General features: G+C 51.9%; 1 protein-coding gene across 1 annotated transcript in view; it reads left to right on the top strand.

Annotated features, from left to right (window-relative positions):
• Positions 1 to 23,676, top strand: part of LOC129133498 (hydrocephalus-inducing protein homolog) — a 68,383-nt gene that overhangs the window by 21,828 nt on the left and 22,879 nt on the right. Inside the window, exons 4-14 of the mRNA XM_077192231.1 lie at positions 230 to 429; positions 3,152 to 3,276; positions 4,578 to 4,782; positions 5,969 to 6,158; positions 7,262 to 7,361; positions 8,594 to 8,712; positions 9,841 to 10,064; positions 12,002 to 12,069; positions 20,957 to 21,189; positions 22,002 to 22,102; positions 23,346 to 23,481. Of these exons, the coding sequence (XP_077048346.1) occupies positions 230 to 429; positions 3,152 to 3,276; positions 4,578 to 4,782; positions 5,969 to 6,158; positions 7,262 to 7,361; positions 8,594 to 8,712; positions 9,841 to 10,064; positions 12,002 to 12,069; positions 20,957 to 21,189; positions 22,002 to 22,102; positions 23,346 to 23,481 (1,701 nt within the window). The remainder of the gene's footprint in view (positions 1 to 229; positions 430 to 3,151; positions 3,277 to 4,577; positions 4,783 to 5,968; positions 6,159 to 7,261; positions 7,362 to 8,593; positions 8,713 to 9,840; positions 10,065 to 12,001; positions 12,070 to 20,956; positions 21,190 to 22,001; positions 22,103 to 23,345; positions 23,482 to 23,676) is intronic.

Below are 23,676 nucleotides of genomic sequence, written 5' to 3' on the forward strand. Positions count from 1 at the left end.
TGGCCTAGGGTATGGGAATGACCCAAGTGACACAAGAGCTAAATGCCACAGAGATGGGTTTTGCAAAGTGCTCCTGTGCCTGTAAAATGTGACATATTAGTAGAACTTTGTGTTCATTTTAGGGTGCAATAGGTAAATTGATGTCCTTGAAGGGTTATAGAAATGGTTTTTCTTCTGCCATGGGGATGGCACTAAATGCCCTGTGCTGAGGCAGTTTCTTTTCCTGCAGGATTATTGCCACGAGCTGGTCTGCATCACTGCCAGGGAAAGGACAGTTGTGCCAATTCGGGCCATTGGTGCCCGAGCTGTGCTGGACTTCCCTGCCCAGCTGGACTTCTCCAAGTGTCCAGTCAAGGTCAGCACCCGGCAGACTCTGCTGGTGTGCAATGTCGGTGCCCGGGCAGCTCGGTACCAGCTGAGCACCCAGAGGTGAGGCAGCTCATCTGTCCCTGTGCAAAACACCTTTGGGAGAGAGCAGGGTTGGGGAAGAGCAGCAAAAGGAGCCAGAGCATTGCAGCTGCTGCCCTGCAGCCTGGCTGGAAGTGAGCAGCATGGATGGCATCTGCTCTTGCTTTCAGCGGCCTTGGAGCTTTCTCTGTCCCAGATTTCCTGGAGGCTGCTGGAACATGTTGGTAGCTGGCTTGCACCCTGCTGAGCACCAGCAGCTTCTGAAATGCTTCCTCAGCACTGTCAGCCAAACAGAGCCATTCTCTGGGAGGCCACAGGCACGTGGCTTTGCAGTGGTCCTGGAGGGGACCTCTGGAAATCATCTGAGCACACACACTGCTCAAAGCAAGAGCAGTGTCTGGGGATTGCAAGGTGCCACTGGGAGATCTGGGCCTGTCTTTAGATGCCATACAAGGAAACAGACATGTCAATGGACCTAGTTAAAAAGCAGAAGAAAAGAACCTATTAAAACCCCCTCCATCCCTTATCTTTTCTGCCTGTCAGGTGCAGTAGTGATTCATTGAGAGGATGGATCTAACAGGATGAGAAGTGTCTTAAGGAGCAGCTCACAATGAACAGAGAAAAGGCCAACATTTAGCTTGCCAGCCCCATCTCTTGGCAGTGGTTTTCATTGGGTTCTTACAGTGTCAGGGATGTGTCCTTCACAGCTCTTCTATCTGTGGGCTCAGGGAACAGCTTAGTGATGTTGGCTGAAATTGAGAGGAGTTAAGTTTAGCTGTAGAGCTTGTGTCCTTGGGTCTTGGGGAGCCAGGTCTGTGTGAGAGATGACTGCTACAGCAGGAACAGAGGAGTCTGGTGGGTACAGCCCAGGGATGTAGGAGATGCAGGGGCTGATTTGCACTCAGTTTTTCAGTCCTGACAACTGAGTCCTGAACTTGGCTGGATCCTTTTCTCCTGATAATTTGAAAAGAAGAAGACTTGCCTTCTTTCTCAGGCAAGCCCTGAAGTCACCCCTAGGATGTTATTCCCATCCTGCCATCTGAAGGCAGGAGCATGGGAGCATGTAACATGGGGCAGAAGTGGGAATGGAATGGAATGGAATGGAATGGAATGGAATGGAATGGAATGGAATGGAATGGAATGGAAGGTAGTGCTGAAGTCTGGCCTGGGATTCCCCTAAGAGGCAGCTTCTCTGTTCTGATGAAATTTCTGGCAAAAGACTAAGAGAAGAATGCTGTGCCTTGCCCCCAGCAGGCCCTGATCCCCCCGAGCCCCAGCAGAGCTGCAGCAGTGCTGGCATCAGCCCCGGGGCAGATGCAGGAGCACGTGCACTGATCTGGCTCTGGGGCTGCTGGGGCCTTGTCTTTCCTCCCCTCCCTCCAAAGTCTCACGTCCAGCACATGAACATTGCTGGCCCAAGGCTTCCCCATCAGCCAGCAGTGATGTTCTCACCAGTGGGAATGGGAACAGCTCAGCCCATCACTGCAGCAAGAGGTCCTGAATGAGCAGAACCTGAAGCAAGTTCATCAGCTGTCACTACTGACATGAACAAAGTTCAGCTTGCCAGATGCTCTCTTTGTTTTTGTGTGTGATGCATTCATCACCAAAGTCCCCAGAAGACACTTTGAAGTGACACATTGACCAGCAGCAAAGCACCAAGGCCAGCAACTTTTGTTTCCTCCCTGGGGCTGTAGAAGAGCACAAAGCCCAGCAGCTGCTGGGCACAAGCACATTTCCCCTGAGCTCTCCCTGAGCATCAAAGCACAGAGTCTTGTGTTTGTAAGGCAAGAGCTGTTTACCTGGTGACCAATCCTGATTGCTCCTGGTAAATCCAAAGTGCACCAACACATCTGCATCATTATTTCCAACACATTGCATAGAGTTTCTCTGCTGGGCCAAGCAAACAATTACCAGCCTGCATGACAGCCCATAGTCCCAGACTGCATTGCTGGTAAACACAGAGAAACCTCCTGTTCAGCTTCCTTGATGTGCTCCTGCTCATGGTGCTTCATTTAGCTGGGATTGGACCCTTCAGACTGTAAATGGCATCCTCCTTTTGGGTCTTGTTTCCATGTCACTCTATTGCTCTAATCTGCATTTGCACTCTTTCAGAGTTTTGATTGCTCCTTTTCTTAGAGCAGCTTCCATTGAAATGCTGATAAAATGTGTCCTTTTTGGACAAAAACCATCCTTTTGGACAAAAGGATGTTTTCAAGGGCATAGAAACCAAAGAACCACACTGCAAATTCAACAGTAACTATTCCTTGGTCTTGAGAGAAAAGTTCCTTCTCCCTGTCTGATTCCTAGGCTGTAATCTCCCAGGACAGGGAGTGCCCTAACATTTGCATCTCCTGAGATGAGGTTTATAGGCAGCAGGAAAAGAGAAATTCCTGAGGCAGTCAGTGTCAAGTTGTGCATGCAGATAGCTCTGAACCCTCTCTGTGCTTTTCACCAACCATTCTCTGATGGGATTGCTGGCAGTGGGACCCTTGAGCCTCATTGCAGAGAGCTGGATGCAGAGTATGGGGGAGCTGAGGTCATTTTACCCCCAGGATCTTGTGAGGGCTGGATCTCCTCAGCAGTGGCTCAGTGGCTGTTTCTGATCCTGTCTGTTCTGGCTGTCTTCTGCTGCCTGTGCTTGGTTTGCTCCCTGCTTGCCCAAGGGAGCTGCAGGGAGCTGCAGTGCAGCAGGAATCTCATGGCCAGGTGTCCCCCAGGCCTGATGCCTCTCTTTGTGTTGCAGTCCTTTCTCCGTGGTGCCGGCCACAGGAGCTCTGGGCGCTGGTGACACCGTGCAGGTGACAGTGGCATTTCACCCGCTGGCCAGCGGTGCCCATTGCGGCTCCCTGGCCGTGTGCTGCAGCTCAGGTGAGTGCTGGGCCCTGCAGGGCACAGGACAGTTCTCCACATGGCTCCCTGCTGTCCCATCCCCTGCATTCCCTCTAGAGGTGCCTCCCCTGTTCAGCTTTACCCCAAAGCAAACTGAGAACTCCTTGGTGTTCAGGGGCTTGAGAAAGTGGATCCCCTCTAACAAAGGCAAAGATTTTGGACTCCTGTTTTGCTGGAGTTGCTGAGTGGAGGAAGGAGGATCCCTGATTCTCCACTACCATGTGGCTATGCCTGGGTGAAGTTTTATTTGATTCCTGGACAGTGCTGTAGGTGAGGTCTCCATCAGACTCTCTCCAATGCAATGGATTTCTTGCACACCTCTGTCCCATATGCTGCTTCTCCACTGGCTTGTCACAGATCCTTTCTCTATGTGGCCCTTACACATAGATGTAGTTTCTGCACAACAACATTTTCAGGCCCTCAAGTTCCTTTGTTGTGACAAATCCAAACAAATTTTTCCCTGTCCCCATTTCCCAGGCTGTTCACGCTGTTGCAAACCTCTCACATCTATCTCCCATTTGATTTCTAGACTGAGGAATCCCATTCAGTCTTAATGTAGAAACTGCTCTGTACTCACTAATCTTTCCTTTGTCCCTTTCTTATTTGATTTGCAATGCTCCAGCTTGGTTTTTCAGATCAGAACAATATAAAATATTTCAAGACTGATGTGGCTGTGGGTTTGGACAGGGAGATGATGATGATGATTGTCATGGTGCTCATTTTGTAGTGGTTTGTCACATTGCAGAGCCAGGCGGGTTGCGTTTCCTCACCTGTGTCCCCTCCTGCTGTGGGCTGTCCCTTCACTTGTTCCTCTGGGCCTCCTTTTGCTGCCCACCTGCCCCCAGGCATATTTGCTGGTCAGCAAGAAGGGATCCAAGGCATCAGGTGAGACAGGAGTCTCCTGGGATGCCCGGGGAGACCCTGGGCAAGGCAGGGCTGAACAGGGCTCCTCAGCCCTGTCACCTGAAGGACTTGGATGCAGAAATCCCGGTGACCTGAGTGGGTCACCGGAGCACATGGACCAATCTCCCTGCCCATACCGTCACCTTGGGGCCAAATCTCTACAAACACCCTCAGAAATAAGGTGTTTAAGGAGCTGCCCAGGACATCCCCACGCTCTACACACAGAGCTGTCAGGATGTGATAAATGGACTGATCCACAGAACTGCTCATTCAGCTCAAAACTGTGACACTTTCTTCTGTGCCCTGTGGTTTGCTCTGTTCCTTGTGCTTCCATCAGCCAGTGAGCTGAGCAAAGACTCCCCTTTGCTTTGTTCCAGGTGAAGAAAGAATCCACACAAAGCTCCATGGAGAAGCTGTAGATGTCAACATTGGGTTGAGCACAGATTCCGTGGAGGTTGACAAGACTTTCATCACCATGTCAAGCCACAGAACCCTGTTCATTGAAAACAGGAGTAACATCACAGCCCACTTCCAGTGGAAGGCTTTTCCTAGTGAGGAAGAAGAGAATGAAGAGAAGAGGAGGTTGGTTTGAAAGATGCATTTCAGTGAGATACAGGCCCAAGACTGAAACTGACGTGTGGCCTCAGGGGGTGTTGGTGCTTTGGAATGGTTTAGGCCAAGTAACCCATGCCTGGCACTGGGGTGTGTGTCCCTGGGCTTCAGGAGCTCAGCACTCAGCATTCCAGTTCATTGATAGTCCAGCCAGGGACGGCATTTTGGGAAGGAAAGGTTGATTGTGATGACTGGATTTCCTCAGGTTCTAATTGGGCTCTTGTCTCTCTAATCTCCTTTCTACATGACCAGGCAACATCCCTAAACATTTCCTGAGTTGCCAGTCCCTCTTTCCAAAGGTGATACACCCTCTTTTTTCCCCTTAGTTCCTTCAAAAGCTCCTTGCCCATGGGGGCTGGTTGTCTCCCCCTGTCCTGCTGTCAGAGAAGCTTTTGAGCTCTCAGAGCAGAGAGGAGTTTTTATGAGTGTAGATAGTGCAGGATCCTTTCCCTCTCAGGACATTCTACTGCCATGCACTGGGATGGGAGCCAAAAAGCTCTGGCTCATGAAAAGGTCTCTCCAGGAGTTTGCTGTCTCCCTCCTGCATAACAAAGTCCCTTTGCCTCTCAGAGGCTCTGTTTTCATGCATATTGCATATAAAACCTTGATCGTCACTGAAGGGATTGGGTGCCTGAATTCATCAATTTTCTTTGGAAGTGCTCTGGGATGCTCTTGTGAAAGGCAGAGCAGGGAACGGGGCAGGTCCAAAATGGAAGAAACAAAGAGTGATGCTGGTAACACGTAGCTGCAAGCCAGCTTGGTCTCCCCTTGCCAGGGAAGTGCTGCAGTGGGTGCTCTGTGATCTTTCTGTGCCTCCCCCGAGCAGCTCAGTGGGAGGAAAAGCCAGCTGAGGTGGCCGCTGGATTCTCCCTCAGCTGTGGCAGAGGCTTTGAGGCAGGAGCTTCTCTGGAGGGCTGCTGGCTTTGGAAACCTCTGCTGAGCTTGCAAGTGTGGAGTAAAAGTCCCTGCTGTGCCAGTGAACAGCAAGTTATCCTCTGATCCATGTGGGATTCTTGTGGCTTGGGCTCAGCCTTTGCTGGGGAGCTGCTGCTGCTGCTCCTCCCCAGGTGCTTTGCTCTCCTGCTCTCCCACTTCTCTCTGCAAATCTGTGGCTCATGAAACCATCTGCTGGCCTTGTCTCTCCCTGGGGCTGCAGGCAGTGTTTGCTGCAGCTGCAGAAAGAGGTGTCCCAGGAAAACTTCCCAGAGGAGAAAGAAACAGAGAAGGTGAAGGGCTTTAGTGGAGATCACAGTGCCCTCCTGAGCAGCATGGTCCAGGAGAAGATGGCAAAGGTGCGAGAAGACCCCATGCTGTTCTCCCATGACATTTTTGTCATTGAGCCAATGGTGAGTGATAGCTGAGAACATTCTCTTCCTCCTTCTCCTCCTCCTCCTTCTCCTCCTCCCACCCGCCCTACTCCCTACACCCACCCCTTGCCCCGGCTGCGGTCACTGGGCAGATCCTCAGCTGGCCCCATGTGCTGGCAGGGAGGACATGGAGTTCCTGGAGCGGCTGCAGAGCTCCCTGCTCAAAGCATTTGTGCCCTGCAGGCTCAAGGCAGGGCTGGGAGCCTGACAAAGCCCAGCTCTGCTGCCAGGCTGGAGCTCAAGGCCCCGCGTGCGTGTCCTTGCAGTGTCACAGGGAGCACTTCTTGTAGGCAGGGGCTCCCCCCACACGTGGGGCTCAGCAGAGGCTGTTGGAGCCCTGCCAGCTCACACACTGACCTGAAGCTTGCAATGGTTCCCTGGCAAAAGGAGGCCAAATTCAGCCCAAGGTTAATGACAGAAATGCCAATCCCCTCCTGTGAGCACGCCTTGCACTATTTCTGAGTCTGCCTTCCAGTGTCATCTGTGAGCCTGGACACAAGGGTGCAAGGTTGAAATGGGCCTTTGGAGTTCTCCTGCACACAGGGACAGAAAACCTTTTCCTTTTCTGCTGATGCAAGCAAACTGCCACGTGCTCCCATCCAGCAGAGCCCTGATTCTGAGTACTGGCATTGGGAGAGATGATGAATGCCTGGTGTCTGCACAGTGCAAAACCCCTTCTCATCTTGGAGTAAAGCCCTGAATAATCCCAACCTCTGCTTTCTTTCAAAACAGCTGAACTAATATTTGCATTTCAAGGAAGGGGACATGTTCTCCTCTTGCTTACTCCTATGGCCCATCTAAGGCTGAGAGCCAGCAGTGCACAGTGGCAGTTGCATCCCACTGTAGCTGACAGCAGCATGATGTGGCCAAGAGCTTGTGTCAGAGCAGCAGGAATATTGTGGAGAGTGGGAGCTGATCAGCTGAGCATTGAGAGCTGTGCTGAGCTGGGTTTGGAGTGTTTCCTTGGCTCCTTGTGTTGTTCACTCATCACTGATGCTCTAAACAAAGGCCTACAGGAGTGTGGTGAAAACAAGCAATGTGAAGTTTGCAGAGCAATGTTTTGCTGTCTCTTTCTGCTGTAGGAGGGAGAAATTGGGCCAAATTGTTCAGCTGAAATCAAGGTGACCTTCAAGCCCCTGGAAGCACTGGAGTATGGAAGTGTGGCTTACTGCAGCATCTCAGGTGCAGCTCCTCTTTGCCCTGCTTCTCTCCCCCTCAGTGAAGCCATGGTGCAAGCCTGAGCCCACTGGGCTCCCATGGAAGTGCTGGGAAGAGTCCCTGGTCAGCAGGGCAGTGCTGGCACATCCCCCCTGGCCCTGCAGCTTCCAGGGAGTCTCCCGTGCCAGGCCAGGGCTCAGAGTGCTGTGTCTGCCTGACTGATCCCAGAACAGCCCAGGCAGTGCAGGGAGAGGTTTTCATGCCATGGCTTTGCCAGCATTCCCTCAAAGGCCAGAGAGCTCCAGAGCAGAACAGCTTTAGTGAACAAGCACTAAGGCCCTCCAGGCCCCTGGCCTCCAGGATGGGTCCATTTGCCATGGATCCATCATCAGGTGGGAGGAGCTGAGTTAGAAATGGGCTCCCTGAGCCTGGATCACCTCCCAGTGCCCAGACAGCAGCAGAGCAGAGGTGGCTGAGCCCCACTGAGCCCAGGCTGTTTGTAGAGGGAGCCCCCTTGGCCAGCAGCTGCTTCTCTCCCTGTGTGGGAGTTGAGCCCTTGCAGCTCTCAGTCTGTGCAAATAGAACACAGTGCTGAGTGTCAGAAGGGGAGCAACTTGGGCAACAAAGTCCTGTGCTCCTGGGCCTGGGAGTTTGGTAATTGCCAAACTCTGTATGAGCTTTGTGCCTGCACTGAATGGATTTCAAAGCTCCTCTAGGTGCGTGGGAAGGAAACCACAGAATCACAGTGTGTTAAGGATGGAATGGACCTTCAAGATCATCTAGTGCCAAGGCCCCTGCCATGGGCAGGAACACCTCCCCCTAGAGCAGGTAGCTCCAAGCCCCATCCAGCCTGGCTTGGAACACTTGCAGGGCTGGAACCTCTACACCTTCCCTGGGGAACCTGTCCCAGTGCCTCACCACCCTCCCAGTAAAAATTTCTTCCCTAATATCTAACCTAAATCTCCGTTCTCTCAATTTCTACCCATTACTCCTTGGCCTGTCACTACAGGACACCAGAGATGTTTTAAACTCAGCAAACGGGTGGCTCAAATTGGAAAGCAGCCCAAGGAATGGGTTAGAAATTAGGAGTCAGCCCCAAGGGATTTCTCCTGAGGGAAGAGAAGGGTGCATATCTTCTCCTGCAGCATCAGGAGCTGGTTGCATCCAGCTCAGAGTCAGGGACTAGCACTGAGGCAGCCTGGAAAATCCAGTGTGACAGAGGCAATGATTGTACTGCAATGGACATCTCTCCCCAGGCCGTGAGAGCAGGCTGCCCCTGCAGCTCAGAGGGGAAGGCCAAGGACCCTTGGTTGAACTCAGCTCTCAGACTCTGAACCTTGGGAACGTTTTTGTCAACACCCCCCATGTCTGTGAGGTGAGCAGCAGGGCTTGGGATGGATCCTGATGGCTCCTTTGGCAGCAGCAAGCCTGGTGGAGCTGTGGAATTGCTGCCAACCTGGGCACTTGTGAGCAGGGAATATTTGATGCACTGCTCAAATCTGGGGGGGTCAGAAAGGTGTGTCTGTTGTTCCTGAAGCCCCAGTCCCTGCTTTTGGGCAGCCTTCCTTAGGGATCAGCGTGAAGGCTTCCTGCAAAACAAGCCCTTGGCCCATGAACCCAGCACTGGCTCCAAAAGCTGCATGTTCAGAGGCTTTTGTGGCAGTGCCAGACACAAGGCACCTTTGCACTGGGCTCTGCAGAAGCAGCTGCAACAAACTGGCTGCCTTTGAGCTTCAGCCCTCTGCAAACAGCTCCCAGTCAAGTGTCCCTGCTTATTCCTGCAAGTGACAGGAAAGCCTTGGGAGTTCTCTCCCTTGCTGAGCAGTCCCTCACCACACTTCAGCCTTGCTGCATCTCTGGCTCTAGAAAGAGAAAAGTGTTCCTGGGAATAAAGGAAAGGATTTTTCTACCTTTTTGCCTCCCCCCAATAGTGTCAAGCTTGCAAAAACTTCATGAGAGAGCAACTGAAAGAGGTAGAAAATGAGGCACTGCATCATGCCAGACACTTTCAAAAGCTTGGCTGGGGTAGAGAAAGACACCCTGAGTTTTCTTACCAAGAGATGGTGCTGTCTGTACATTTTGATGCTGATGCCTCACTCTCAATGTATTGTTTTGATGGTATGGGAAAAGGTGAATGAGTAGATGGTGCTGTTGGAGCTGTGCTCAGTGGGGCAGCAGCAGCTCTGGGGTGATTCACTCCGCAGCTGCAATCAGCCCACGTTGCTCTCAGGGCCAGCTCCCAGTGAGCTGGGTGCTGCTGAGCAGAGGTGCACTGCTCTGTGTCCATGGGATAAGCCCAGGGTGACTGCAGTTCTGTGGAGTTGCCACTGCTCTGCATGAGAACCCAAAGGCAGAACTTGTCCTGTTGTATCTTTTGACTTCTGCCATTCAGCAGCACAAAGCATCTTCTGCCTTTGCTGGGTGTTCATTGCATCATTAGCCAAGAACTCACAAGAAGGGAAGGTTCCACATGTATTTCCACTTTGCTTTCTTGCTGCTGCAGGTGAAACTGATGAACCAAGGAGCTCTTGATGCTCCCTTCACCCGTATCCCTTCAGGCAGCAACGTGGGCTTGTGCTTCAAGTTTGCACCCGAGGAGGGCATCATTGCAGCAGGTGGGAGCCAGAGTGTCCAGATCTCCTTCAGTGCCACCGTGCTGGGGAGCTTTGAGGAAGAGTTCCAGTTCAGTGTGGCTGGATCTCCTAGGCCTGCCATCCTGACCATCAAGTAAGGACCCTGGCAGCTGGGTGGGCACATCTGTGGCTGTCTCTGGGACATCCCCCACCTACCTCCTTTTGGGCTGGAGCAGAGAAAAAAGGTCTGAATGTCTGCTCTGCTGCTGGCATTGCTTTAGTGTGAGGATGCCTCCTGCCCTGGGTGGTGCCTGGCAGCTGGAATGACTCCTCCCTGCAGGGATCCTCCCTGTGCCTTGGGCCATGGCAGGCAGTGGGATGGATCAGCTTTGGGCAGCAGCTGCTCTGGGATGTCCCAGCTGAACACCCAGCAAGGCCCCCAGGGCTTTGCAGATGGGCCAGCCTGGGTGATTCTGCAGCAGCAGCAGTGTTTGTAAAACCTTGTGTGAATAATCCATGCCAGATGGGCAGCAGCAGCCTCAGCTCAGCTCTCATGGCCATGCTGTGGGGGACAAGCTGTGCTCCCAGCTCCTGTGCACAGAGTGCTCTGGTGCCTCCTTTGCACAGCCAGCAAAGGGCTGATGTGGGAGTCAGGGAACTGTGCAGCAGGAACTGTGCCAAGGACTGGGGCACCATCCCGTGGGCTGGTGCCATGGCAAGAGACAATCCTGGCCCAGCCAAAGGGAGAAGGGCTGATCATAGGGGAGGCAGAGCTCAGTCCTCAGCACCACAGCAGCGTGAGGCCTTGGCCCTGCCAGCCTGAGCCATCTGCTGCTAGGATAATGCAGTGGAAGCAGGAGAGCTGATGCTGGCTGCTCTGCAGCTTTGGAGCTGAGCTGCTGCTCTTGGCAGGCACTGGCTCAAGGCAGTCAAGAAATGAAAGCAATCTGCACTGGATGATAGCAATAAGATAAGGGAGATGGATAAAGAAGAACAAGGAAGTTACTCCTTAGCAAGAGAAAAGTGGTGAGTAGGTGTGCCCCATAGTGGAGAAACCATGATGCTGGCTTTGTTTTTGGAGGAAAAGTGCTGGTTTTTTTCTTTTGGAAATCAAGAGGGAACCTTTCACCATCAAAGAATTGATTCTCCTCTGTCCCTCCCCCAAAGTGGTCCCTCCCCCAAAGTGGTCATGGGCTGTTTGTGCATAAGCAGCTTTCTCCTGGAGCAAGGGCAGGTGTCTCTTGTTGAGATGTGCAGAGCAGAGCCAGGGGCAGTCCTGTGAATACAACACAAGGCCCAGGTCACTGCTCCTTGATTTGGAACCAAAAGGCAGAGTGGGCATTGATTGGCATCAACCATGAAATCAACTGGTGAGTGTTGTGCAGCTTCAAGTGCTGATTTCAGTGGATGTTGGTGACTTTTGGAGTGTGTCTGCTGAGTTCAAGGCCAGGTGAGGTGCTGTGCTAGATTCAGGACAGCCTTGTTTGCTTGTTGCAGCTCTTGCTCTTGGCTGTGCCAGCTGGGGCACTGCTGACAAGCTGGTCCTTTCCTCTAGGATTCATCTGTCCCCTGGGTAGAACTGTTGCTGCTCTTTCCAGAGGATGTTTGGGAATGCCCTGGATTTGTGTCTCAGAACCCTGTCTGTAATGATTGGGTGGGTCAAACTCTCCTGAGAAAGCTCCTCCATGGGAACAGCAGTTGCAGCTAAGAAGGAGCAAAGCAGGGCACCTGTGGCTGGAAGGGCTGCTTACAGAAGTTTGTGGGCACACCTTGATGTCCATCCCCTTGGAGATGGGGAAACTGAGGCACGGAGCCCTGTCTGGGTGTGTGTTCAGGGTCCTTCATGGGACCCCCAGCAAGCCGGGGGCTTCTCCTGCCTGCCCTGTGCCCAAAGCCCATCAGGGGCTGTTGGCTGCTGCCACTTGGCGTGAGCTGCCCCCTGTGCACAGGGCCCTGTGCTGAGCACACGGTGCTGTGTTGGTTGGAAACCCAGGGTGCCCTGAGCCCAGGTTTTGTGCCCCCGAGCCACGACAGCCGGACCTTTGCAATCCCTTTAACCGAGCCCTTTCCTGCTCTGTCCTCGGCCTCCAGGGGCAGCGTCACTGCACCGAGTGTACACTTCGACCTCCCTGAGCTCGACTTCGGGGACATCTCCTTTGGTGAGTGTTGCCTGGGCTGGGACACAGCGTCAGGGATCTGTGCCTTCCAACAGAAAAGCATCCCTCACTCCTGGTCTGCCCCAGCAGCCTCTTCAGGCTGTCAACTGCAGGGCTGCTGCCTCAGGGGGCATTTTGCCATTGTGAAATCCAATAGGAGCAAGGAATAGAAAGTCAGTATTTTCTGGTGTCTCTGTGCTGCTTGAAAAGACAGATGTCTGCCAAGGAAGGTGGGAATCTTCCTGCAATGGAAAGATGAGCCCCTCCCTCCCAATTATTATCCCTTTGAAATGACAGGGCTCCCAGGCAAAACTATGGGAAAAGGAATAACAGTTCTTTCCTAGACTATCTCAGGAGAGCACAGACAAGAAGGCAAGAACAGAGGTTTCCCAGGGGCCAAGTCCCGTTTTTCCCCTTTGGTGGAGTTGTGGTCACAGCAGGAGGAGCTGTGGGCTCTGGCAGGGCAGGGATCCCCTCCCAGCCGGTGTGGGAAGGGAAGGGAAGGGAAGGGAAGGGAAGGGAAGGGAAGGGAAGGGAAGGGAAGGGAAGGGAAGGGAAGGGAAGGGAAGGGAAGGGAAGGGAAGGGAAGGGAAGGGAAGGGAAGGGAAGGGAAGGGAAGGGAAGGAGGGAATGCTCCTTTTGCAAACCCCCAAAGGGCAGGGGGATGTGGGCAGTGCCCAGCAGCAGCAGGCAGGAGCGGGGCAGGCAGGCAGGGTCGATGGCAGCGCTGAGCTGCAGCCAGGGCAGTCCCGGGCCAAGCACACAACCTCCCGCAGCAGCAGCGGCCGAGCTGCGATCCCCGAGCGGGAGGAAGGGAAGCTCCGCTCCCTGCCCAGCCTCAGCTCCCACTGCACAGCCGCCCACGGCATCACGCCACAACTCCCAAAACCCACAAGGGAAAAGCCCAGCCTAGGGCCAAAACCCCCCCAAACCCCTATCCCCCGTCCCAGACCAAGGGCAACATTCACTGCCAAGCCTAAACCCAGAACAATGAAGTTCATGAACTTCTGATGGAAAGTTTTCTGATGGAAACTCATTGCCTTTCCTGAGCTGCTTCTGCCCCAGCCTGCATCACCACAGAGGCACTTGTCAAGTTGCCTTTTGAAGAAATGAAACAAGAAAGGCAACAGATGGAAATATGGTTCTGAAGCAGGAGATTGATCCTGCTGAATGCCATTTCATTCCTAAGGTCTCTTCAGCTGAAGGCAGCTGTTGTATCTTTGCTTCTTTGTAACTGTTGACTGTTGTCTGCTTGTGCTGGCCTCAGTCTCATTTGAGGTTTTGACATCTGGGTTTGTCCTTTTTGTGCCTCTCTTTGCCTCCCTGCTGGAGTCCCTGCTGGAGCTGGCAGTGGTCACTTGGATGGGCACAGAGAAGCTCTGGGCTGCAGCTGCAGTTGTTTTTTCTCCCCATCTGTGTTCCAGTGACTCTTGGTGAGCAGGTCTGGGGAGAAGTCTCCTCCCCACAGAGCTGCCAGCCCAGCCAGATGTGCACTGCAGAGCAGGTGTCGTAGCGGCGGGAGAGATGCGACACACTATATGCGATGATTAGCAAATCTCGAAGTTTATTGAAACTCCACACATATTTATATTAGTGTTAATGAAGCTTATACATATTGCAAAAGCCGAGCTCATCATTGGTTAAAGCACACTTAGATCAAACACACCTACTTCTATCTCTTAACAATTATTTTGCTTCTATGTGTACATTCTTCTAATTTCTCTACCTTGGGATAGCTACATTTTCTGGCAAGCAATTTTCTCCCCCGTCTTCCCGTTTTAGAGAAGGTCACTGTGACCTTCGTCAGTAATTGGGCACCGGTTGCTCAGTTCCCAGCTTGTTTCTCTTACCCTTATCCATCGGTATCACATCAGAATGTCCTTTCTCAGCTAACCAATTATCCAAAAAGCTCTCTACATCTCCCCTGTTTTTCTGTTAAACAAGCATAGTTTGATTAAATGCAGTAGTTATCATCTTTCGCACCATATTCTGCAAGCATATACAAAAACAAGGCAAAACTAATACTAACAACAAAACTACAATAGCTACTACAATGCTAACCTTAATAATTGAACGTAACCATGATCCTAAGTTTAAAGATTTGAGCCATCCATCAATACCAAGGCCTGATTCCACCTGTAAGTTCCCAGTTAACCTCCGTAACTCAGAGAGCTGTGAGTGTACAGATTGTGCATGATCAGAGAGATTCATGCAACACATGCCCTCAAATTCATCACAGTGTCCTTTCAGTTTGAGAAGTATCGGTCGAAGGATGATCAGCAGCTTTGTCTCCACCCGCTGACGATCCCCTTCGCTCAGCCGGTCGAGATGTTCCATCAAGCACAGCTGCTCGGGTCCATTTAGCAGGTACCCACAAAGGTCCTGTAGGAGTAGAAACACAAAGATATCCGCGGCCCCAATATAACACCTTAGCAGGACTTTGCCATTGTCCTGACTTGGGATCCCTGTATCTCACCCACACATCTTTCTTTACACCATCTGCTTCACGTACATAGTGACGAATCACAGCAGGAACCTTGTTTTCCCCAAAAACACACAGGTGGTTCAAAACAAACAAGCACTTTAACAATCTCTCTTGTGGCTCTCTGGTATCCTTATATTTACTCAGATATCTTTTTAAGGTACCATTTGCTCTCTCAACAATCGCTTGTCCTGTAGGAGAATTGGGGATGCCGGTTATGTGCTCTATTCCCCACATTTGCAGAAATTGCCTTATTCTTTTGCTACTGTAAGCAGGCCCATTGTCTGTCTTGATACGCTGTGGTACTCCCATTACTGCAAAACAACTGCTGAGATGTCTCTCCACCTGCCCTGCTTTCTCACCAGTCTGCGCTGTGGCCCATATAAAATGACTGTAAGTGTCTATGGTAACATGTACATACTTCAACCTCCCAAACTCTGCCACATGTGTGACATCCATTTGCCAGGTCTCATTTGTGCTCAGCCCTCTTGGGTTAACTCCCAGACCTAAACCACAGCCTCCATTATGATGACTGCATATAGGACAGGCTTTGACTATTGCCCGTGCCTCCTCCATAGATATTCGAAATTCTCTATGGAGGCCTTTTGCATTCTGGTGGAACATGGAGTGTGCCTCTCTGGCTATGGTCTGTTTGGGAATCAGAGTTGCTTGTGTGACTGAGACTAACTTATCTGCTCGCATGTTACCCTCTCCTAGACCAATATCCCATTTGTGACTTCTGATATGGATAACACAAAAGGAATGCTTTCTTAGCCTAATTGCTCTCTGCAGTTGCATAAACAGCTCGTGTAACCTCCTGTTTGAACCTCTTTTATGGAGGCATCCTCTATTCTCTCACACACTCCTGCAACATACAAAGAATCTGTTACAATGTTAAGAGGTCCAGAGAAATGCATCATGGCCCATACAACAGCCAAAAGCTCCATCGTTTGTAAAGTGTCCACCTCAGTAGCTCGGAGTATGTGATGATGCCATTGTCCCTTTTCTCGCCAGGTCACTGCAGCAGTTTTAGATTTTCTTCCTGCATCAGTGTAGGCAGTTGTAGCATCCGATAAGGGCTTCAGTGATCTTTTTGGGCATTGAATCCAACCCCATTGTCCTATCCAATTCAATGGTACATTGGGAATATCATCAGTGGCAGTCACGCTACCGGCTCCCAACAGGGCCTCTTGTAACTCCATACTGTTTGCCAGATACCAGGTCAATGTATCCTTTTTCATTGGTATCTGTATCTGATCAGGTTCCTTTCCCATAATCTGTATTGTCCGTTCACGACCCTTTTTAAGCAGATCAGCTAGACTTTCAATTTTCTGAAGAAGGGTTTTCTGTTGTTGAAGTGGAGGAGATATCCATTCCAAGGCCCATGTCTCCCCTGTTTTTCTGTTATGCTGAGTAAGTGCACCCAGTAAAAATTTTGGCCCGCACCAAACCGTCAGCTGTATAGGAAGGTCGAGATCACGTCTCCGAACACTGCCTTGTGTAACACAGTCCAATATCTGCTGCAGTGTCTCAGCCTGTTCAGGGGCTATACGAACAGGCTGTGCCAGATCAGTCCCCTTCAGTAAAGGTCGAAGCTCGTCCAAGAGGTCATTAGGGATACCAACAATGGGGCGTAGCCACTGTAGATCCCCCAGTAATTTCTGAACATCATGCAATGTATGTAATTGGACGTTTAATTGCAGTTTCTGAGGGGTAACAATTTGATCAGTAAGTGTCCACCCCAAATACTTCCACGGTGCAGACAACTGAATTTTTTCAGGAGCTACAGTCAGTCCATGGAGCTTCAGAGCATCATGTATTGCCTGAATTTGTTGATGCGCAAAAGGTTCTGGTTGTGCAAATAGAATGTCATCCATATAATGATAAATAATTGTGTCAGGCCAGGCATGTCGCAAGGGCTGTAGAGCTGCAGCGACATAAAGTTGACACAAGGTGGCGCTGTTCCGCATTCCCTGGGGAAGAGAAACCCATTCGAATCTCTTGTCCGGCTCTGCCCTGTTTAAAGACGGCAAAGTGAATGCAAACCTCCGAGTATCTCGAGGATGCAGAGCAATAGTAAAAAAGCAGTCCTTCAGATCAATAATCAGAAGTGGCCAGTCCCTTGGTAGCATAGCCGGGTTAGGTAAACCAGGTTGTAGGGCTCCCATTGGCTCCATCTGTTCATTCACAGCTCGCAAATCATGTATTAAGCGATACTTTCCCGACTTCTTCTTAATCACAAAGATGGGCGTGTTCCATGGACTTGTTGACAGCTGTAAATGTCCTTGTTTATATTGTTCGTATACCAGCATGTGAACCTGCTCGAGACTTTCCCTTTTTAAAGGCCACTGCTTAACCCATACCGGAGTGTTCGTGGTCATGGTCAGTGGGATTGGGAAAGTCCACGCAATGGCCCTTAGCCTAAAGGGTTCTCATTTGTCAAAACCACACCCATCTGAGCCAGAATGTCCCGACCGATTAGACACTGCACAGTAGGAGGCAAAGGTACAACTGACAAAACACCTCGTACAGTTTTATCCTCAACCGTCACAGATAGCATGGGTGTCTTCCTTGCAAGTGTCAGGCCTCCAACTCCGGTTACTGGCATAGTAGTTGACTGCAATGGCCAATCGTGGGGCCAAAAATCCGGACTCACAATGCTGGAGTCTGCGCCAGTGTCTAACAGTCCTTCCAAGGTTCGCCTTTCGCCCTGATAGTCCAAAATGATAGTGCGCTTTGGCCGTTCATTTAAGTTCATTGTCAAAAGGGCAAGGCCTCCCGTGGATCCGAATCCATGCTCTCCTCTGGACTGTGCCTGGCGAGGGGGTACAGCCTTAGCCAACTGCTGCAGAGGAATCAATTGAGCTATCCTTTGTCCCTTTTCGATCCGCATCGGTGGAAAAAGAGTATGCACCATAATAGAAATCTCTCCTGTGTAATCAGCATCTATTACTCCAGATAAAACAAATAATCCCATCATCGTAGCCGAGGAACGCCCTAAAAGCAGAGCCCCCATAGGTAAGCCGTCAATAATGAGTGGCCCTTTTACCCCAGTTGGAACCTTCTCCGGGCGAGTAGTCATCAAAGTCACGGCTGCTGCTGCTTCGAGGTCTAGTCCAAGGCTCCCGGCAGTTGCGGGCTGGGGGCAGGTTGAGTCGAAGTTGTGACAGCTGCTATTTGTGTCTGGGCGCGGCGGCTGGTGGACGCGCTGGCTCTGCCGTTTCCCGAGCGGCGTCTGCAGATTCCGGTATTGTGGGTGTCCAGGCGGCAACGGCTACACCAAACACTGACGGCGGGACAGTCCTGTCATGCATGTCCCGTTCCTCCACATCGGTAGCACCTGCATCGGCTAGTGGATGGAGCTCGTGGAGCATTTATTGCAGCTGCTTGGAGCGGGGCGAGGGCTGCCAGTACTTGGTTTTGAGAGGACTCTGCCTGCCTCTGCAACCCGGCCCCTAGCTCTTTAATAGCATCTACTAACATTGCCTGTGATCCCAGCGGGACATTAGCTAATCGCTCTAAAGCTTCCTCTATAGACCAATTAGCCCCCAGGGTATTTATCACATTCTTGGTAAGCTGATTGCCGTTTTGAAGTGCGCATTGTTTGAGCATGGACCCTTTCATGAATTCAGGGACTCCTGCTTGTTCAATCGCGCTGGCTACCCTGTCTGTAAAAGCTCCGAAAGACTCTTCCGTACCTTGCTTCATTCCCATGTAAGAAGGAATTCCTCCCGGATCCTTAATTCTATCGATAGCTAAACGTGCTAAGCGCATAGCCTCCCTGCACTTTTCGGGCCCAATCAATGCTTGTGCCTCCGTTCTAAGAAACGGCCCGAACCCCATTAACTCCTCCAGGGTCACCCCATATAACGGGTCTCCTGGTTGCCGTACCACTGCGACATATTGCTGACAAATCGCCTGCCAATGGGCATTAAATAAAAGCTGTTGGTGTTGAGTAAAAATAAGCCGCGTTACCGTCCTGCAATCTGCCGGCAGCAAAACCTGAGTACCCCAGATGTAATCCAGCATTTGTTTTGTGGGTTCACTAGTTACTCCAAATTGACTAACTGTGGATCGTAACTGCGATAACAGTTTCCAGTCCAGGGCAGTTATTGTGGCTTGAAACCCTCCCCCCGGCTGGGGAGAATAGATCACCGGGCAGGCCATTTCCATAGCAGCCGATCTTGCCTCCTCATCCCCCGTGTCCATAAATTCTTTAGCTACTGCCGCCCATGCCTCCCTTCGCTGCTGAGCAACGGCCCTTGCAAGGTCACCGTCCGACCCGGGGACGGTCGAACCGCTAAGCGGAGGAGGTGTAGGGCTGAACACCGGGACAGGCGGCGTGGACGGCTCGGCTGGAGGACACGCGGGGGGGGGCTGCTGCCCGAAAGAGGAACTGGTAGCGGCGGGGAGCCGTTGTCTGGAGCGGGGGCTGGGGTTGGCGGGGAGCCGCCGCTTATTGCAAATGCCGGTGCCGGCGGCAGACCGCCACCCGAGGCAGGAACCGAAATCGGTGAGGGGGTGCCCGTCAAAACAGGCGCCGAAGCTGGCGGGGCCGTGCTGCGTAAAGCAGGCACCGATGGGGGTGGGGAACTGCCGTTTAAGGTAGAAGGCGATGCCGGCGGCAGATTGACTGTGGACGTAACAGGAGGCAGCGGGGAACCAAACCAGTCCCCATAACTCCTGTTCCTTTCATGAGCTGCACTGGCCTGCCGGGCAGCTCCTTCCTCTGCCTGGTATTTTAGCAATTCATCATGAACGACTCGCCATAACTTCCCCCACTTTTTCGCGGTCTTATCGTCATCTATGACTGCGTGCCACAGCTTATCCCCGAATATACGCCACTCCGACAATTCATGCACTGTATGTGGATTACGAAAAAGCCCCTGTGCACACCCATAAGCTAAAAACCCAGGAAGTTCTTTCTGTAAATCTATCCCTCTAATCTGACGCCCTCGTAAAAAGTCAGTAAATAAATCATATGCTGCTTGCCTGTCTTTATCCATTTTAACGACGATAGCGCGCTTCTTGCGGCTCTATTCAGGTCCGGCAGCACGTAGCAGCCGGGCACTCCTCTGAGCTCACCCGGGGCACTTGACACCTTCTTTTTTCAGCGGTGTTTTTTGCCGTCCCCAGCCGCGAAAGGACCTGCACTTGACTTTTATGCCTCCGACCGTGGCTAGTCCCGAAGGATCACGTCGGGGTCACCATTCGTCGTAGCGGCGGGAGAGATGCGACACACTATATGCGATGAATAGCAAATCTCGAAGTTTATTGAAACTGCACACATATTTATATTAGTGTTAATGAAGCTTATACATATTGCAAAAGCCGAGCTCATCATTGGTTAAAGCACACTTAGATCAAACACACCTACTTCTATCTCTTAACAATTATTTTGCTTCTATGTGTACATTCTTCTAATTTCTCTACCTTGGGATAGCTACATTTTCTGGCAAGCAATTTTCTCCCCCGTCTTCCCGTTTTAGAGAAGGTCACTGTGACCTTCGTCAGTAATTGGGCACCGGTTGCTCAGTTCCCAGCTTGTTTCTCTTACCCTTATCCATCGGTATCACATCGGAATGTCCTTTCTCAGCTAACCAATTATCCAAAAAGCTCTCTACAAGCAGGCTGTGGCTGCTCTGTGGGCTCTGCAGGACATCCCCACCATGAGTGGCTGTATCTCTGGCTTTGCGGGATGGAAAGCAAATCTCAGAGCTAAAGTGGGGGAAACCCTTGCAGGCAGCAATCATAGTGAGCAGCATGGCTGTGATATCCCCGTTTGTTGGGTGAGGTGGGACCTGGTTCCTAATTGCTAATCTCAAAGCAAGGCTTGGGTGTGCCCCCAGTTGAGTGGGCTCTGAGCTGTCACGTGCTCAGTCAGTTTGGCCCAAACCAAGAGATGCCTTAAGGGTCCTGCAGAGACAAGCTGCATTAGGGTGCTTTGCATCACGTTCTAGTTCCTGATTCCATCCTCACTTCCTTTTGCTGTAGCTTCTTCTCAATGACGACTCACTGTTTATATATCTTGAAAACGGTGGGAGTGTTGGCAGGCTGACGAGGGAATTTGACAGCTTGAATTCTCAGAGTAAATGCTGGGTCTGGGTGCACACTCATCACTGAGAGAGAACTGGTGCTGGTTTGGGGCAGGTGAGGGAGCTCCTCCCCATCACAAAGAGAGAAGCTTGCAGTGTTGAGCAGGGCTAGGAGTGGGCATTTTCAAGGCTGCAGTCTGGAATCTGTGTCAAAGGGAACTCAGTGAGGATTCATTCCTCACGCAGCTTCTCGCTGAGCTGTAGTTCAGCTAATAAAGAGCTCAACTCCAATCCCACTTTCATCCTGCCAGGATATTCCCCCCAGGATCATGCCCTAATGGGTGCCTGAATGGATATTTGTGTCCTTCCCCAGGCTTTCCCTACACGCGGCGCTGCCGCCTCACCAACAGCTCCCCGGTGCCCCTGACGTTCCAGCTCCGCATGTCGGACGATGGCACGCAGCCGGCTGTGGACAGCGTGGATCAGATCCGCAGGGACACTGACCCGGCCTGGAGGAAGGGAATCCATTTCTATGTGGAGCCCAGGGAGTTCACCATGAATCCCAGCCAAGGCACCATCCTGCCCCAGGGACACCAGGATATCGAGGTACGGCAAGAGCCCAGCCACAGACGCTGCAGCACCAGGGCTGAAGCTGCACTGCGGTGTGGGAGGGCTTTAGCTCTGGTGCCAGCTTTGAGCATCCTGGCAGTGAGAGATCTGCACTGCTGGGAGGCCTCTGCTAGCTGGCTTACTCGGGATGTTCCTCAAGGAGCACTGTTTGGTTTTCAAATTCATATGCTGAGGTCACATACCTTATGGTCAAGGCCTGAAGCCATTCTTGTGTTTTTGAGAGCGATTTATTTGATTGCAAGTGGGCAGAGCAAGGATGAGGGCAGAAGGTGGCCGTTAGAGAGATGTCATTGGATAAAGCAGTTAGCTTTTCTTCTTGGTCTCATTTCCCCTCTCCTGGGGAGCAGGATGATGTGTGTTCACTGCAGGAATCTCCAGTGGGGACAAAAAACTCTGCAGCCATGAACTGCCCAGCACCTCCTGGGCCACACTTTGCCCTCAGCTTCCTCCTGTGAAGCTGAACTCACTGTGCTCAAGTCAGATTTCCTCTGCATGGATGTCATTGTAGTTGCATTTCTCATTGTAGATGAAAAATTGGCCCCTTAATTTGAATGCAGTGGTGCATAGAGCTTTAGTCTAATGTTTTAATGTAGGTGACCTGTGGCCTGATAGCAAGGGGTGTTTAACAAATCTGGCATTGCCAGAAGGCTTTTGTTACTCTGAGACTGTGCTCTACACATGGAGCAGCAGAAGAATTAAGGCCAAATCCTCCCTCAGGAACTGGAGGATATCACCCGTGGGTAATGAGCTTTTATAAGGAAGAATTGACTGTTCTTCTCTTCCACCAGGTGACCCTGTGCTCCAACACGGTGATGGAGTTCTACAGGAGAATGCTGGTGGACCTGGAGGGTATTGGCAGGGGAGTGGCAACCCTGATCATCACAGCCAGGTACCAGCCCTTGCCTGGCCCCCCAGGCACTGCCTCGCACAGGCTTTGCTGGCTGCAGCTGCCAAGGAGAAATGCTGCTTAATGGCCTCATGTTGTGCCAGCTGGACATGGGAACAGCAGTGCTTGGGCAGCAGCCTGTGGTGAAAAGCACCCCTGCTCACAGCCAGCACGGTCCTGGGCCCTCTGCTAAGGGCACCAGGAATGATATCATTTCTTGGCCTGGTTTTTGGTGCTTGAGGTGGAACTAATTTCCCAAGAGCCTCCTCTCCTTCTTCTGCAAGAGGTGGAGTTGTGCTGGTTGTGAGCACCGTGCACTGGTTTGGGCCACACCAAGCAGCCTGCTGAGAGTCAGGGTCTGGCTCTGTCCATGAGGGCACATGGCAGGGGGGAAGTGGCTCCCAGCAAGAGTGGTGAGGGCAAGGTCTTACGAGGGGAAAGCAGCCCTTGATGTGGCAGGTCAGCTCCAGTTATTCTCCTTCCCTCTGCTTCCCAATTTGAGCTTTAATGTTGTCAGGGTTGAGACCAAAAGTCGTTGTTGCTGCAGCAGAATTCCATGCTGCTGTGCTGCTGTGGGTGTCAGTTGAATGCCAAGAGGGATGCAGCTCCCTGGTGCTGTTCCCTGTCCCAGGCAGAGCCATCCAGGCAGTGCCTGGGCTGCCATTCTGTAAAGCAGGTGGAGCTGGGGCCAGGCAGGGCCTGGAGCTGTGCAGTGAAGGAGCCAGGGAGCTGCAGGGCCTGGCAGGGGCTGATCAGCCACTCTGTGGGGCAGCTGCTGTCTCGTGCCCTCCAAGGCTGGGGCAAAGAGCTGAGTTCTCAGGCAGGGCAACAGCACCATGGGAGAGAAGGGAGTCATTTGTACTGAGACACTGGAGTTGTGTGTTCCTTGAGCCTTAGGGAGCACTGATCCTTGTTGGGAAGGCTCCCCCAGAGCTCGTGGCTCACTGGGACTGTTCCAGGAGTCCTTGCAAGCCTTCTTGGGTAAAGGAGGGGCTGAGGCAGCTGTGGCTCAAAGTGCTCTGCCTGGGGCACTGGGCAGCCTCTGGGTGCTGCCTCTCAGGGTTTGCCCCTCCTTGACAAGACATGTTGGAGTGGGAAGGGGTAGAAGGCAATTTATCCCTGTAGGGCTGTTCAGTGTGCATTTGACAGTGACCAATGTGTTCTGCTCCATTTCACAATCTTTGGGGGGAAACGTTCTCCATTCTCTCAGTATCTCTGATTCCCCTGGGGTCATCTCTTTGCCCAGATGTCTCGTTCCTGAGCTCCAAGTGTCCCCCCAAGTGCTGCTGTACGATGAGTGCCACCTGAAGGTGCCATATGAGAGGAAGCTCATCATTAGGAATCCCAGCCACCTTCCTGGCTGCTACGGGCTCATTCCCCAGGTTTGGCATCACATCCACCTCCTTCTGTCAAATATTACTGAGGAGATTATTAAGGGGAAAAAGGGTTTGGACAAGACCTTGCTGGTTTCTCTTCAGTCTTAAAGATCTGCTGAGAGCAGGATCCTACCTGACTGTAAACTTTAGGAGGCAGTTGAAGCTCCTGAGGAAACAGTTGATGTTCTGGTCTTCAGGGTG

This window comes from Agelaius phoeniceus, chromosome 32 (assembly GCF_051311805.1).
Source record: "Agelaius phoeniceus isolate bAgePho1 chromosome 32, bAgePho1.hap1, whole genome shotgun sequence".
Taxonomy (NCBI): Eukaryota; Metazoa; Chordata; class Aves; order Passeriformes; family Icteridae; genus Agelaius; species Agelaius phoeniceus.